Source organism: Nilaparvata lugens, chromosome 12, assembly GCF_014356525.2.
Source record: "Nilaparvata lugens isolate BPH chromosome 12, ASM1435652v1, whole genome shotgun sequence".
In the NCBI taxonomy this organism is placed as follows: Eukaryota; Metazoa; Arthropoda; class Insecta; order Hemiptera; family Delphacidae; genus Nilaparvata; species Nilaparvata lugens.
Genome location: NC_052515.1, coordinates 3,252,565 through 3,268,588, shown reverse-complemented (window position 1 = coordinate 3,268,588; position 16,024 = coordinate 3,252,565). Strand labels below are relative to the sequence as shown.

The following is a 16,024-nucleotide window of genomic DNA, read 5'->3' as shown; positions in this document are numbered from 1 at the left end:
ATTTTGAATTTGAATATTCTCTATGAGGTAACCAACCTTCTGAATTATTTTCTTGATTACATCCTTGTAATTTTTGGCGGGGAGTTCCCCAGTGGCGTAGCCAAGGGTGGGAGGGTTTCCAGGTTACAACCCCCCCCCCCTTAGGCGTCTAGTAGTATTTTACTAGGTAAAGTCTATAAGGGGACCAACATTTCTGGTCAACCCCCCAATCCAAAATCCTGGAAATGCTACTGGTTCGCTTATGAGCTGGAGCATCTTGACGAAAACTTCAAACCGCCTTTATCGATACTGAGAATATCGACTTCTCTGATCAATATTCGACCTTCGACTTCAAGTCGACTATCGTTTGAACCCCACCCATCGATATTGATTTAACCTCAAAAATGGATCAATTGCATTTGTTTATGTCTAATTTAAGAATTTAGGTGCTTCAAAAAAGTTTAAGGACGTTATTTTACGTTCCCAAATGTTACCATCAGTCTTCAGCTATGTTTGAATAAAAAAATGGGTTTCCAGAAGTCTGCACGGGTTAAAATATGCAAAGAATTTGTAACCAGAGTCTTGTAACTTGCTGTCAGTGAGGCATTTTCAGTAAGTATATCCAGTCCTACTGTTATTCTTACACAAATTAATTTATTTAGGTCTATATGCTTCCTCTGTTGCTCAATTCAAGTCAATATTTGTAATATATTTTGAGGAATAAACGTTTTTAATCACAGTTGTTCAAGTGAGGTTATGCGTAGGAAGTTGTTTTTGTTTACGTTCAAACCACTTTTTGGAATTCGTTAAAAGCTACCGGTATTCACCCACTTAAAAGAAACAAGATCGATCACAAATACAATCTCCACATTCCATTGCAATGCTCATTTATTGTTTAGAAATGTATATTTTCAAATCCTTCGAGTGGTCTACCGTGTAAAAATGATTCAAATCTGTTCTCAGGAATATTAATTTTTACTAAAAGACAAAATCATTGTTCCGTGAACAGATTCTGATTCTGTTATATCTATTCAAAATTAGAGAGCAATTATGTTGACATTATATCCATAGATTTTACTTGAAATAAGTTAGTTGTGTGAAGTGTAATTTCTAATTTTTCATGGTGCAGCCGTACAAAATTTCTCGGAGAAGAAGTCGCCATGGAATTTCAGCTCTTGTTGTGGGACACAGGTTGACTACATTCTTTCTGGGAGCGATTGTCGGCTGTTTCTTACTCTACTGTGTTCTCTTCAACTGGTATGGTGAGTCTAATGTCTATTTGCACTCATATTACGGTTCCTAGTAAGTGCTACATATAGGCCCTATTAGCAGGTTTTAAAATTGTGTTTTTAGTTTTTATACATAAAATACGGATCGACTTACTTGATGGTACGGTTTTAACGACGACTGGGGTCTCAGCGAGCTCTGCCGAGAGATAGTACCCTTCTCCTCCTCCTCCTCCTCCTCCTCGAAGATAGACAGAGCTAAATAGGAGAGAGAGGGGGAACTAAATGTATAAGGTAACTCCAGAAGTGTAAGCAATGGATGATACTCACTTGATACTTCTTAGAAGAAGGAGGTATAAAGTAAATAATACATATATCAATACTCATTAATTCATTCACAGTAGGGTAGCTTATCCAGGACAATGGAGATATGGTACAAACGTAATACCGTATCCACACTGATACAATGCTTACAAATGACGACGAAACGCGAGAGCGTGGATGGGTGGTTTGCCTGCGCTCGCCTTCACTGGCCTTCGCTTGCCATCCCTCCGATTTTTGTCGCGCGAAGGCCAGCCTAGCGAGGGTGAGTAGCCAGCCGAGCATCCACAAATGGTCGCATTGCAGTGTGGATGGTGAGACCACGGTATTTAAATGAAAACGGAAGGGGTCATGAAATGTGTGCGCAGTGGCCAGCTAGCTAGATTGCGTCATCGCCACCAGCTTAGGTTTTTAAACACTTGGCAATTTATGAAACTCATTTGTTTAAAACAGATGATTGGATATAAAATGACGTCAGCTACACCGGAAATTTAGCACAAACATGCGCGTCACCTACCGTCTTCTTCTATATACTGTGGGTGAGACCAACTTGGCCAAGCTGATAAGTCACTGGGCTAGCGACTGGGCGATAGTGTGGACTATATTCCGAGAGATATTACTTTTTACACGGTTCTCTCTCGAAGACACGGATCTGGCCACGATACCACACGTTAACGTCACACTCCAAATTGGCACCTGCCCATTTGAGGTGTAACACGTGAACCACTACCCAACGGCACTGTCAAGTCGGTAGGCGAATATCATGGGGGAGTTTATCCTGCTTTGAGTAGAACCACCACTATACAATTCCGGCTGGGCAAGCCCGGACGTATCCTCTTCTACAGACCAGAAAAATACTCGAGGCTAACTATTGTATACGTCTGCTTGGCGGGCGTTTGCACGTCCACCACACAGGCGCCCGAAAGGGGACGCGAGCGTTTCGGATTGAAGGACCAGTGAGAGGATTTTTTGACATGCTATGTTGCTACTTCCAGAGACAGAGGCGTACCCGATTCCCACAGTCTGGCCTCCCGGGAGTTTCAAATGCCTGCTATTTCCAGAGACAGTTGTTACCATGTTCCCGTAGTCTGGTCTCTCACTGGCGACCTCAAAACTCCACCAGATTCTTCACTGTACCCAGCTAATCCCAGAGACGGAGAGCTTTGGTGGCTAGGCCACCATGAACCTCTCATAATCTGTAGCCTTCACCCAGCTGGACTGTTATAAGCCAGGCTACTCCCAGGGACGGAGTCACACAGTCAACCTTTATTTATGTATTGTTATTGTAATTCTGTTAGAAATTTTATTGTAATGACATGGCCTAGTGTACTGTATGTATTTTTTGGCTGTAATAAAATCATTGAATCATCTGCTATGGTTCCCCCTGGTTGGCGTTTTTCCCTTCACCATGGGAATCAGCGCCAGCAACTTGTGGATTCAGTACTCCCTGAGACGGGAGCCAGAACGAACCCAAAAAGCTCAGCCCGTGAGGGCAATGCCCCTAAGGGGCTAAGGCACCAGCCCGATCCCATCAAGGCCCTCTCTCTCGAAGACAGAGAGGCCCGATACTCTTTCCTTCACTAATCACTGCCACTACCTAACAGCTTATCCCTACTTTTGTGTCAGCAGACAATTGTGCGCCGCATGCTTACTCCTCTCCACTACTCTGTCCATGCTACAAACTGTGCAACGAGAAACTGGTTTCCTCTCTTCATGTTAAAAGTAATACCTCTCGGACTATAGGCATAAGATGGGATTATTATTGATTAATGTATATGATTAATTTAATTACAGTATATATGATTAATTAAATTTGTTATTATATAAAAAGACTAAGGCCCGGTTGCACAACAGCCGGTTAAATTTTAACCGTGATTAATTTTATGAGAACCAATCAGAGAAGGCGTTTTTGAAAAGACGGCTTCTCTGATTGGTTCTCGTGGCATTAATCACGGTTAAAATTTAACCGGCTGTTGTGCAACCAGCACTAAGGGCCGGTTTCCGAGCTCGGGATTTGGCCAAGTCCTAGACTTTAAACAGCTGGAGTCAGAAAATTGGCTTTCTGAAACGGGGCGTAGTCGCACTCATTGTCATAGTCACTTTAGAATTAAATTTCGAAAAACTAGAAAATTGAATACAAAATTTAATAAAGAGAAAATAGTGTAGAGTCTCAGCTATTTTGAATTATTTAGGAATGTTTCATTTCGTCAAGGAAAAACGTTTCCAATTAAAGAGAAATGAGAAAATAAAGATTTATTTTGTTACTATTACTGCGACTACGCCCCGTTTTGGAAAGTCAATTTTCTGACTCCAGCTGTTTTAAGTCTAGAACTTACCTAAATCCCGAGCTTGGAAACCGGCCCTAAGAAATTGTCAAAAACCACAGATTTTATTGATAGTTAGAAAGACCGGTTTCGGTTGTTACACCATTGTCAATCTCTGATAAACTATCTTTCTAATTATCATAAAATCTGTGGTTTTTGACAATTTCTTAGTCTTTTTATTTAATATGAATAATTACCACAATATCAACTTCTCAACTACACAAAAAATTAAATTGTTACTCTTTGCACAGGCATGCAGAAGAATACTGAGACGCTTGGCTTGGCCAATCGGGAAGCGAGACTGGCCCAACGCGTCCGAGAAATGGAGGAGCAAAACCAAATGCTCCGAAAACAGCTGACCGTTTCGCAGAGCTATCTGGTGACGGCAGGACGAAGCACTAACAACCTGTCTGTGCCTCCCAACGGACAACCACTGGTGGCTACCACTCCGTCCTGTCCCAGTGTACAGGTCAGTTGAGAATCGGCAACTCTGTTCCCTTATCTTTCTCCACTGTCATTATAACGTTGAACTCACTATAGTAGACGTTTCTTCCATTTTTAAACTGTTAGCTACTGCTCAGTCCTTAAGGGTAAGGGTTCTACTGGAACCGATTTCGTCCGAACTAGCATCGACCGAAAACTACCGAACTCGTCCGAACGATCCCCCAACAAAGAAAGCTATAGATGCTCGTCCATTGCAACAGGTTCATACGGCCGTGCACGGCCGTCTCCGGCCGATCAAGTTTTCGATCCGAATTGAATGGGATTTTCCGTCTCTATCCGGACGAAGTCGAGCTGAGTCAACATCATCCTAACCTCAAAATTGTTTCACAGTCTGTCTGTTTTTGTTTTTTAACTTGTTCTGTTTTATACAGAAGTTTTAACTAAGGACAATGAAAAGTTGATAAGTTTGGTTCAAGAGCATCTTCCATTGTGGGATATGAGAGACAAAAGATATCATCGTCGTGATGTTCAAAGGAATCTGTGAACAAAGATTGCTGAACAAATACGATCGGAAGGTAAGATTAATAACTAATTTAGTGGATATTTGTTTATTACATTTTCAAAATATAATCATTGTTTATGAAAAATGTTGGTGGCTATGATTGTAGTTAATTCAATAATTGACAACTAAACTGAAATAAACGGTTCCAATGGACGACCATATTCGGCCAAATTGACGGCCGGCAGACCCTTAGGGTAACCGTCCACTGGAACCGTATTCAACCGATCCGTTCGGCCGTTGGATTGGACGAATCTGCCAGCCGTTAATTCGGCCGAATGTGGTTGTCCATTGGAACCGTTTACGTCAGTCTAGTTGCCAATTATTGAATTAACTACTATCATAGCCACCAAAATTTTTCATAAACAATGATTATATTGAGACTCTGAAAATTAAATAACCAAACATCCACTAAATTAGTTATTCATTACAATAATCTTACCTTCAAAAAATACCCACTAAACTAGTTATTCATATCCAAGCAATCTTTGTTCACAGATTCCTTTGAACATCACGACGATGATATCCTTTGTCTCGCATATCCCACAATGGAACATGCTCTTGAACCAAACTTATCAACTTTTCATTGTCCATAGTAAAGTAAATTCGTATGGCTTTTGTTGGTGGGGAGTCCCTTGCGGAAGGTCCCACCGCCTGAAAATATAATTTGAGCCGTCAAATAATCCATAGTTACAGCTTTATAAAACAGAACAACTTCAAAAAGCAAAAACAAACAAGACTGTGAAACAATTTTAGGTCAAGAACACTCTGTTGTCTCAGCACAACTAGTTAGTTCCGCCGGATAGAGCCGGAAAATCCCATTCAATTCGGATCGAAAAATTCATCGGCCGGAGACGGCCGTGCACGGCCGTATGAACCTGTTGCAATGGATGAGCATCTACTCTTTTCTTTGTTGGGGGATCGTTCGGTAGTTTTCGGCCGATGCCAGTTAGGACGAAAACGGTTCCAGTGGACGGCCCACCTAATCGTCAGTTCAGCAATGGCAAGGTAGAGAATTGACAAGGCTGTTATCCTATCTTTCTCCACTGCCATTATAACGTGGACGTCACTATAGTAGACGTCTCTTCCATTTTTAAATTCTCAGCCAGTGCTCAGACCTTGATTGTCAGTTCAGCAGTGTCAAGACAGAGAATCGGCAAATCCGTTCTCATGTATTTCTTTACTGCTATTATAATGTTGACCTCACTACAGCTGACTGTGAATCAGCCTGAAACGAAAACATGACGAAGTGAAAGGCTCAACTTCCCATTTGAATCTCAGAGTCGTACTTGATAAAGTGAGAACTTGACGAACTGAGACCCTCTTGTTGATTGTTTTTCAGGAAGCAGAGGTGCCGAAATGTGAGGTGATCCATGTGGCAATAGTGTGCGCTGGCTACAACTCTAGTCGGTCTGTGGTAACCTTGATCAAGTCGATACTGTTTTATCGGCGCAATCCGCTCCATTTCCACCTCATCGCTGACTCTGTGGCGCAGGTCATTCTGCAGACACTGTTCAACTCATGGAGTGTACCACAAGGTAAAAAAAAAACATTGTATAAAAGCATTAATTAGTCAAACACTGTTAGCTACCTTCACCTTGACCTCTACCTCTATTTCACCATAGCTGCTCCACTCTGCTTTGACATTGTTCTGAACAAAGCTCAGGCTAGAGCTACTAGAGGACTGTAATTTACTATTCAAATAATCAAATACAAACAAGGAGCAAAATTTACTCTTCAATTTGAGCCAGGTTATTGGTACAGTTAAACTCTGCATTAATGAACAATAAAAAAGAGCAAAAACTCACCAGATTTAATCCAATTTTGTCTACTTGCCCTTCGAAGCCTTTATTAGGTGTTTTGGTCAGATTCGAGGTGGGAAGAAATCTGGGAAAAAGATAGGTTTTCGCTTCCAGGCTGTTTTTCCGTGTTCAACTTGCAGGCTCTGTATTGTATTTGAACAAAGCTCAAACTGGATTCTTTATAAATTCAAATCCGATTCAAATTAATTCAATTTAACACTATTTACGCTGTTATATTAACACTATACTCAAACAATTATCTACAAGAAATTTCCGATTGAAATTACATTACAAAATACAAATTCGGTCTTGCTACAAGACAACGGGCTGACAAGAACGACTGAACGACGAATAATGGACGAAAGCAAGAATGACTGGGCAAAACAGCTCGACGATCTGCGCTTGCGCAAACAAGCCTACTATTGGCAGAACCAGTCTGGCATTTGGCGCTACAATTCGAATGCTCTGGCCGGACCATACCCCCGCCTCTGAAAAACTATTTTTCAGCCAAGTTACAAAACTGAAAAAACCAAGGAAAGGAAAAATCCAGACATGCCAAAAAGAACAAAACACCAACACCAAAAAACAACACAAAAGAAAAAATGCAACAATCACAACAACTATTAAGTTGGGAGTGGATATAATTTTTTACTAGGTCGAATACAGAAACAACGATTACACTTAAAAACACAAATACGAATAATAGAGCGAGCAGACAGTATCCAGAATTTCTGTCTGATCAAGGACAACAATAACGAAGGTCCAGCATGACAATTCTTCTTGTGATGATAATCAATCAACATCGATACAAAAGCGTCGGATTTTGGTAAGATCACTTGATGACAAGTCTCAGGCTTGTCTCCAGCATGAGACAAACGACCGCCGACGCGAATCACACCTTTATCAATGAATGGAGACAGGCGACGTAGGCGCATAGAACAATCTTCTCCCTTCTCCAATTGCACAAATTCAGATGAAAAATGTATCTTCTGTACCACTTTACATAGATACCTCTCAGCAACATCGAAATCTGATTCTTCTGATTGGGGTAAGATTCGTAAGAATTTGAGAACAAGAATTACAAATCTCAAAAGACGACCATAATCCGAACAACGACCAATCAATGAATATACTGCATTGCTGTTACAATCAGGAGATTTTGTGACTGTCAACACTGACGGTTTTTTCGCCTCCGGTGGATCCACGATCTCTTCCATTTGAGTTCGGACGGGCCAATCGCATTCGTCCTCTGCTATCCATGATGGACCTGAGAGCCACAACGGAAAGTTCACAAGCTCAACTGGTGATAAACCTCTAGACAAACAATCAGCGGGATTTTCAATTCCGGCAACATGCATCCACTCCTGTATACAAGAATCCTGTATTTTTGCGACGCGATTACCAACAAAAGTTTGCCATTTCGCGGATGGAGCATTAATCCAACACAAGGTGACTGTCGAATCAGAGAGTGCGACAATACGAGACACATGACAACGTTCACTAATAATAGTGACTACTGAATTCATGAGTTCTGCCAACAAGAGTGCCGCACACAACTCCAAACGAGGTATTGAAACAACTTTAGATGGTGCTACCTTGGACTTTGAACACAATAATACAACTCTTGGCTCCTCACTCTCCTTCTGCGACTTCACATAGATAACTGCACCATAACCAGACAATGATGCGTCACAAAAACCAATCAAACTGATGTGAGAATCCTGAAACAAACCAACGTGACGTGGAACAGCAAATTTCAACAATAGAGGCAACTCTTTTTGACAATTCTCCCAAAGAGTGCAGATAGACTCAGGCGGCTTCTCGTCCCAATCCACTCCTAATTTCCACAGTTTCTGGACCAGACACTTGAGAAATAATGTAAACGGTGACAAGAGACCAAGTGGATCATAGATACGAGCCATCACTGACAGAATAGAACGCTTAGTAGCGACGACCTCACCACTCTTGACTGAAAACTGAAACAGATCAGTACTAGGTTGCCAATTCAATCCCAAGATAGCCAAGGAGTTGTCTGCTTCGAAATCCTTATACGAAAACGATTTCTCTTCCTCCGAGAATTTCTCCAACATTGATGGTGAATTTGAAGTCCACTTTGTGAGCGAGAAACCTCCTCCCTCAAACAGCTGCTTGGACTGACGATACAGCTCCGCGGCCTCTGACTCTGTGGCGACAGATGTGACTAAGTCGTCCATGAACATGTCTCTTGGTATTCTCGCCTTGGCTGCTGGAAAACGATTTCCATCCTCCTCTACAAGCTGGTGGACGGTGCGAAGCGCCAAATATGGAGAGCTTGAAACACCAAAAACAACACAATTGAGCTGATAAATTTCGATCGGATCCTCCGGCGAAAATCTCCACAATACACGCTGATAACGACGGCAGGAATCCTCCACTAATATCTGTCGATACATTTGTTTAATGTCGGCAGTTAGTGCGATTGGGAACAAACGAAAATTAACTAACAAAACAAAAATGTCAGTCTGCAATTTGGGACCAGCATGAAGAACCTGGTTCAATGACAAACCGATGATGTTCTGGAACCAGCATCAAATACAATTCGGATGGGCGTGGTAGTGCTGCTTGCTTTCACGATGGCGTGATGCGGTATGTAGTAACCACCTCGGTCTGTCTGATCTGCTACAAACGACATGTGACCCTGACGTAGGTAATCAATCAATATTTCATGATATGAAATACGAGTATTGCTGTCAAGCTCTAGTCGTCTCTCCAAAGTCAGCAGTCTGCGTTCGGCGACAGCATACGAATCTCCCAAGCTGCTGGGCGGCTCCGCAAATGACAAGGCAACAACAAAACGACCAGAATTCACACGATGTACAGACTTCCGAAAATTTACCTCACACTCCAACTCTTCCGGTTTCAGTTGACAGCTTGGCGCAGGGCACGATTCCAACTCCCAAAAACGTTCCACAAAACTATCCAACGATGGACTACTAACGAATGGACTACAGATGGCTGTAAAACAATTCGATACATTCTTTGTTGAAGTGAGAATCGGCGCTCTCCCCATCAGAATGTGACCAAAGACACTATTAACAGTCATCAATTCGTGCGATTCACCTATACTAGGACTCCCACGTAGCAAGTGAGGAACTAACTCCGCACCAATGATGCCATCTATTCTACTAGGAAGGTAGAATTTGTCGTCAGCCAGTGTGAGATTTTCAAGATGATGAAGTTTGGATCTGTCGATTTCACAAGAAGGCAACTTGTCGATGACTTTATCTACCACTGTGGCATCCATCGAAAACTTGACGGTAGGATCCAACTTCGACTGAATCGACACACAAGTATGACCTCGAACTTCACTAGTACCACCACCGAATCCACGAACAACGGTTTTCATGGGCTGGAATGGTAATCTCAAACGCCGACACAATTTGGCTGTAACAAAATGACACTGACTCCCGGTGTCAATCAAGAAACGAACATCACAAAGCTGATCATTACAATCTCGAATATGTGCAGTGACGGTCGACAACACAACGGTCGAATTTTTTACATCGTTGGATGTAGAACAACAACTAATAGGTGATGTGCCACCTGCCTTGGAGTTCGACAAGGACGCAACACCTTCATTGGAACTTGATCTGGAAAAGTGCAATAAAGAATGATGAGCTTCTCGACATTGAGCTCACTGAGTTTTACTACGACAATCTCTACTCAAATGATCCACATCAAGACAACGAAAACAACAAAACTTTCATTTAATCAAACAATAACGATCCCAAGGAGTCATTTTCAAGAAACTAGCACAATCCACTAACCGATGACCCGGTTTTGAGCACTTCAGACAATTGGGATTTTTACTAGATGCATCGTTAGATGAATCATTAGATTGAACCACAAACACCTTTGATTTATTATCCTTTTTGTGCCTCATATTAAACGATTCAGTCTGTTTCTCATCAGAAGGAAGAGTCTTAATTTGCTTTTCAATGAATTTGACATAATCGGCATAAGTTGGCATAGCCTTGTCACATACGGCCGATTCAAAATTTCTACGAGAACTTGGATCCAGCAATCTCAAGCCATGATAGAGGAATATCGAGTCTGACAAATCAGTGAGTCGCAATCTCTTCACTGCATTGATTGAACTGCAAAACCCATCCAAAATCGCAATACAACCTGCCTTTGATTCTGATTTTATTGGACGAAATTCAAAAATTTGTTTGAAATAGGCATCGACTTGCGCCCGTGGATCGTTATAGCGGGTCAATAATGCCTGCCAAATTATTTGATAATTATTAGCCAATGGTGGCAAATGACGACAAATATTTGCTGCTTGTCCAGTAAGTCTACTTACAATATATTGGACCTTCTGCTGATCGTTCAAACTCTTGTTGTCATGTACCAATGCCTTAAATAATTCATAAAACACCGACCATTGAGTCTGGTTCCCATCAAATTTTGGAAGGTCGATTTTGGGCAGTACTGACTTGGACACAACCGGCTGTGCACTAGCTGCTGAAGCTGCCGAAGATTGAGCAATAGCATCAGTCGCCTCTTTCTGTTTGAGAGTGTTAGCCGCTACTTCAATATACTGAAACAGATCTAGATGTGAGTCATTGAATGCTACAACATGGTCTTTATTCAACTCAAGTTCCAACTCATTAACCACTAATTCTGTCTTTTCATAATCCAAAATGGTCTGAGACACCCGAGGATACAACACTGAAAATTGCTCAGCAACTTTTGGATCAGAGACATTTTTAGACAGGTCATAAATTTTTTGCAATCTGGCATACAATTGTTCCAGTTTAGCGCAATGGACCCTGATTTGTTTCTGTAATTTTTCCTTCATCCTGAACTCATACACAAAACAATTCAGCCCCGACAATACAAACAACAGACAAAAAAAACAAGAATGAGTTCAAAACTAAATGGAAGGAAGAATCACGACTAGTAAGTTATCAAAGTTAAACTTTGATTATCAATTCACAAGTTAAGTTACTGCTGAAGACAAAACTATATGATTAGATAATGTTCTTCCAACAACTCACAAACAAACGATAACTTGTTGAATTGAACAAACAAAATCATGCTGTGATTAACCTTCACTAACATGTATAACAAAATGGACAATACAAAATCCAACAAACAAATTCCTGAGAAAAAGAGCACAATGAGCCTAGTTTCAGGAAAATTACAATTTTAACTGAAATAAATTTAATTTCAGACAAATACAAATTGACAAGAAACCTTGCTCTAGAACAAGGCTACAACAAACTAAAGTTGTGCATATATCAGACCATTCTGAACATGCCAACACTGGACAAATACAAAACTGCCTAAATCCAATGTGTGTGAATTAATCAACAAATTACAAATTTAAATTCATCCGGCCCGGAGGACCAAAAATGTTCTGAACAAAGCTCAGGCTAGAGCTACTAGAGGACTGTAATTTACTATTCAAATAATCAAATACAAACAAGGAGCAAAATTTACTCTTCAATTTGAGCCAGGTTATTGGTACAGTTAAACTCTGCATTAATGAACAATAAAAAAGAGCAAAAACTCACCAGATTCAATCCAATTTTGTCTACTTGCCCTTCGAAGCCTTTATTAGGTGTTTTGGTCAGATTCGAGGTGGGAAGAAATCTGGGAATAAGATAGGTTTTCGCTTCCAGGCTGTTTTTCCATGTTCAACTTGCAGGCTCTGTATTGTATTTGAACAAAGCTCAAACTGGATTCTTTATAAATTCAAATTTGATTCAAATTAATTCAATTTAACACTATTTATGCTGTTATATTCAACTCATACACACTATACTCAAACAATTATCTACAAGAAATTTCTGATTGAAATTACATTACAAAATACAAATTCGGTCTTGCTACAAGACAACGGGCTGACAAGAACGACTGAACAACGAATAATGGACGAAAGCAAGAATGACTGGGCAAAACAGCTCGACGATCTGCGCTTGCGCAAACAAGCCTACTATTGGCAGAACCAGTCTGGCATTTGGCACTACAATTCGAATGCTCTGGCCGGACCAGACATATAGTATATCAAATCTCTCAATAGTATATTCTTGTATAGTATATAATGTAATAGTATATTCTCTCAATAGTATAATGAATATTGTTTGAATTGATTGTAATTTGTAGCCGCTCCACTCTGCTTTCACATGCAGTATATCAAATCTCTCAATAGTACATGTTTTGGCAGGGAGGTATGATGATTTGAAATAACAGTTTCACACTTATTTTTAAACGAAACTCAAAATTCATTTTTTTAGTGTGTACCTTGGATGTTGCCATTATAAAAATTAAACAGGAAAAAATTAAAACATTGATTATGTACGGAAAATAACATCTGTTAAATGCTGTCCGTTTTTGTCCATACACTGTAGACGTTGTGAGAAGTTGTCTGTACTCCTCTGAAGCATTTCACGTGGTACCGCTCGAATTTCTTGTGTTATTGTTCCACTCAGGGCTTCAAGGGTTCGTGGTTTGTTTATGTATACACGTGCTTTTAGGTAGCCCCATAAAAAATAGTCACAGGCACAGTATACAAACAGTATGGAAACTTGGCTAGTACCCTGGCGCAAAAATCCACCATCTTGTTAGGGAGCTCCGCATTGTAATAGTACTGATGGGAGGTTCGGATCACTTTAATGATCCAGATCAATTGATCTCGTTCACTGCCACGAGTCAATCAGAAGACCAGGATTGGAACTTCCTAAGGTCACGTGACGTGTCTAGTATTTGCGCCTTGTAAAAACCATTGGTTGGATAGGCGTTTGATTGACAGTTTCCACTCTACCTATTCTGTGTCACAGGTCCGGTGACCGAGGAGGCCACTCCACATCTCCTTCCAATGAAATGAGGCGTCCAGGGAAGGTCTGCCTTAGAAATTCCATCGCTGCTCTCGATGTATGGCATGTCGCCCCATCTTGTTGAAACCATACAGTATTGACGTTGATAGGTCGTCTTCTCAATTGTGGCAGAAAATATTCACGCAGCATCGTTAGGTAACGATCCGTATTGACACTGACGCTTCGACCGTTTTCTCGAATAAATAAGGGCCAATAATTAGTTTAATGGGGCTACCTTAAAGTACGTGTATACATAATCAAACCACGAACCTTTGAAGCCCTGAGTGAAACAATAACACAAGAAATTCTTGCAATGAATAGTGATTGAATTGATTGTAATCTGAAGCTGCTCCACTCTACTTTTATCAAATCTCACAGTACTATAGATTTAAAATGAATAGTTTTTGAATTGATTGGCTGTATTTTGCAGTGGAAATGAGCTTCTACCTGGCAGACAACGTGGTGGGAGATGTGTCATGGATTCCTAACAAGCACTACTCGGGTGTATATGGGTTGATGAAGCTGACTCTGCCCAAGGTTCTGCCGCAGTCGCTGCGTCGTGTCATCGTGCTCGACACCGACGTCACATTCGCCACAGACATTGCTGAACTCTGGAAGCTGTTTTCCAAGCTGCAACAGAAACAGGTGATTCTAAACTTGGTTCTCTAGTAAGATTCACTTGAAAATTGTTGAAGGTGCAACAGAGAAACAGGTTATTTTAAAGTTACTTCTCTTTTAATCTATAGTGAGATTCTCATGCTACAGACATTTCAGAACTCTGGAAGCTCTTCTCCAAGCTGCAACAGAAACAGGTGATGCTTGAATAATACTGGGACCGGCATATCAATCTGATGATTTTGTAGTAATTGTTGTGTTGACACCACTGTCATTGAAAAGGCGGGAATGTTGTACGTCGACAGGTCTATTCATGCCATTTCAGTAGCCAGTATGTCGTGTTCAAGTTAAAATCAAGCGATTGTGATTGAAGCTCATTTTAAAAGAAGCTTTATTTTAAAACAGCGTTTATTTCGCAGACATTTCAATTTAAATCGACACGCGTCTTTTCCCAGTAGAAATACGATCTTGTTGTGGGTAAATAATTTTAGGAGCACGTCGTCTGCTTTATAAAAAAACCCAACAGGACGAAAACGGACTGTGAGAACGCCTGAAAACATTAAACACTTAGGCCCGGTTGCACAACAGCCGGTTAAATTTTAACCGTGATTAATTCCTCAAGAACCAATCAGAGAAGCTGTCTTTTCTGAAACACATTCTCCGATTGGTTCTCGTGAAATTAATCACGGTTAAAATTTAACCGGCTGTTGTGCAACCGGCACTAACACGGTAAGAGTAGTTGTTACATGGTCTCCATGACGTTCAGCAGCGAAACATGCTTTTGCGCTAGCTATTTCTGATCCAAGTGTACGACGAATTCTTCATTCCGACCTAAAATTCCATCTGTATAAGATGATGCAATAACACAATGCAAATGATTGGGCACATCGCAAAGCCGCTCACGAGATCATTCTCGAAAATCTCCACCAGAATGCCATTACTCTTTCAAGTGACGAGGCCCATCTTCATTTGTCGGGATTTGTGAATAAACAAAATTACCGTTATTGAGCAGCCAATACATACAATTGTCCATGAATAAAAAAATTATTCCTGTTATTGGTATATTTTAATATGATCATGATGTAACTTTTTACATTTTTAGGAATTAACTTTCTTGAATTTGTGTTTAGGTACAACACAGGCGTGATCCTGCTAGAGTTGGCACGCTTGCGTGACCTTGGCTGGGGTCAGCTGTGGAGGCTGATAGCTGAGAAGGACCTGATGACTCACTATACGACCAGTCTGGCTGATCAGGACATATTCAACGCCATCATAAAGCAACATCCCTATCTAGTTGTCAATCTGCCTTGTCAATGGAATGTACAGCTTAGTGACAACACGAGGAGCGAGTTATGCTACACCGAGGTCACCGATCTCAAGGTCAGTTAGATCCACACTTTTCAGATCTCTGAGGAGTTCTGATACAGAGGTAACCTCATGACGTGCATACACCAGCTTAGCTTAGTAAAGTTTAGCAAAGTATAGATAGATAGATAATAGCATAGAGAAACAATAGTGTAAGTAGATATCCCATGATATAGGGAATTTATGTCGCAACTTTTACTGTTATCTCAAGCCGATTACTGTCGATTATTGTCAATTTTCACTGTTTTGTTGGAGTGAGAGTGTATGAATGGCACAATATGAGAGACTACCAGCGTCACACAGCTGCATAGGAAAGAACTATGTGAACTATCGGCTTGGGATATCAGTAAAAGTTGCGACATAAACGCCCTATACCATGGGATATCTACTTATGCTATCTTTCTCCATGATAATAGTTATTTGTATATCTAGAGTGAAAAGTACTGTTTTTTTCTCCCTGAGGGAAAAGTTTGAAGCCCGAGGCGAAGCCGAGGGCAACAATTTTCCTGAGGGAGAAAAAACATTT

The 16,024-nt window shown here is 40.8% G+C and overlaps 1 protein-coding gene across 1 annotated transcript in view; it reads left to right on the top strand.

Annotated features, from left to right (window-relative positions):
* The first annotated feature begins 357 nt into the window (after window positions 1-357).
* LOC111055567 (LARGE xylosyl- and glucuronyltransferase 2) overlaps window positions 358-16,024 on the top strand; it is a 31,640-nt gene continuing 15,973 nt past the window's right edge. The window contains exons 1-7 of the mRNA XM_039439422.1: window positions 358-591; window positions 1,109-1,241; window positions 4,102-4,319; window positions 6,196-6,391; window positions 13,949-14,186; window positions 14,382-14,464; window positions 15,236-15,513. Of these exons, the coding sequence (XP_039295356.1) occupies window positions 4,104-4,319; window positions 6,196-6,391; window positions 13,949-14,186; window positions 14,382-14,464; window positions 15,236-15,513 (1,011 nt within the window). The 5' untranslated portion in view covers window positions 358-591; window positions 1,109-1,241; window positions 4,102-4,103. The remainder of the gene's footprint in view (window positions 592-1,108; window positions 1,242-4,101; window positions 4,320-6,195; window positions 6,392-13,948; window positions 14,187-14,381; window positions 14,465-15,235; window positions 15,514-16,024) is intronic.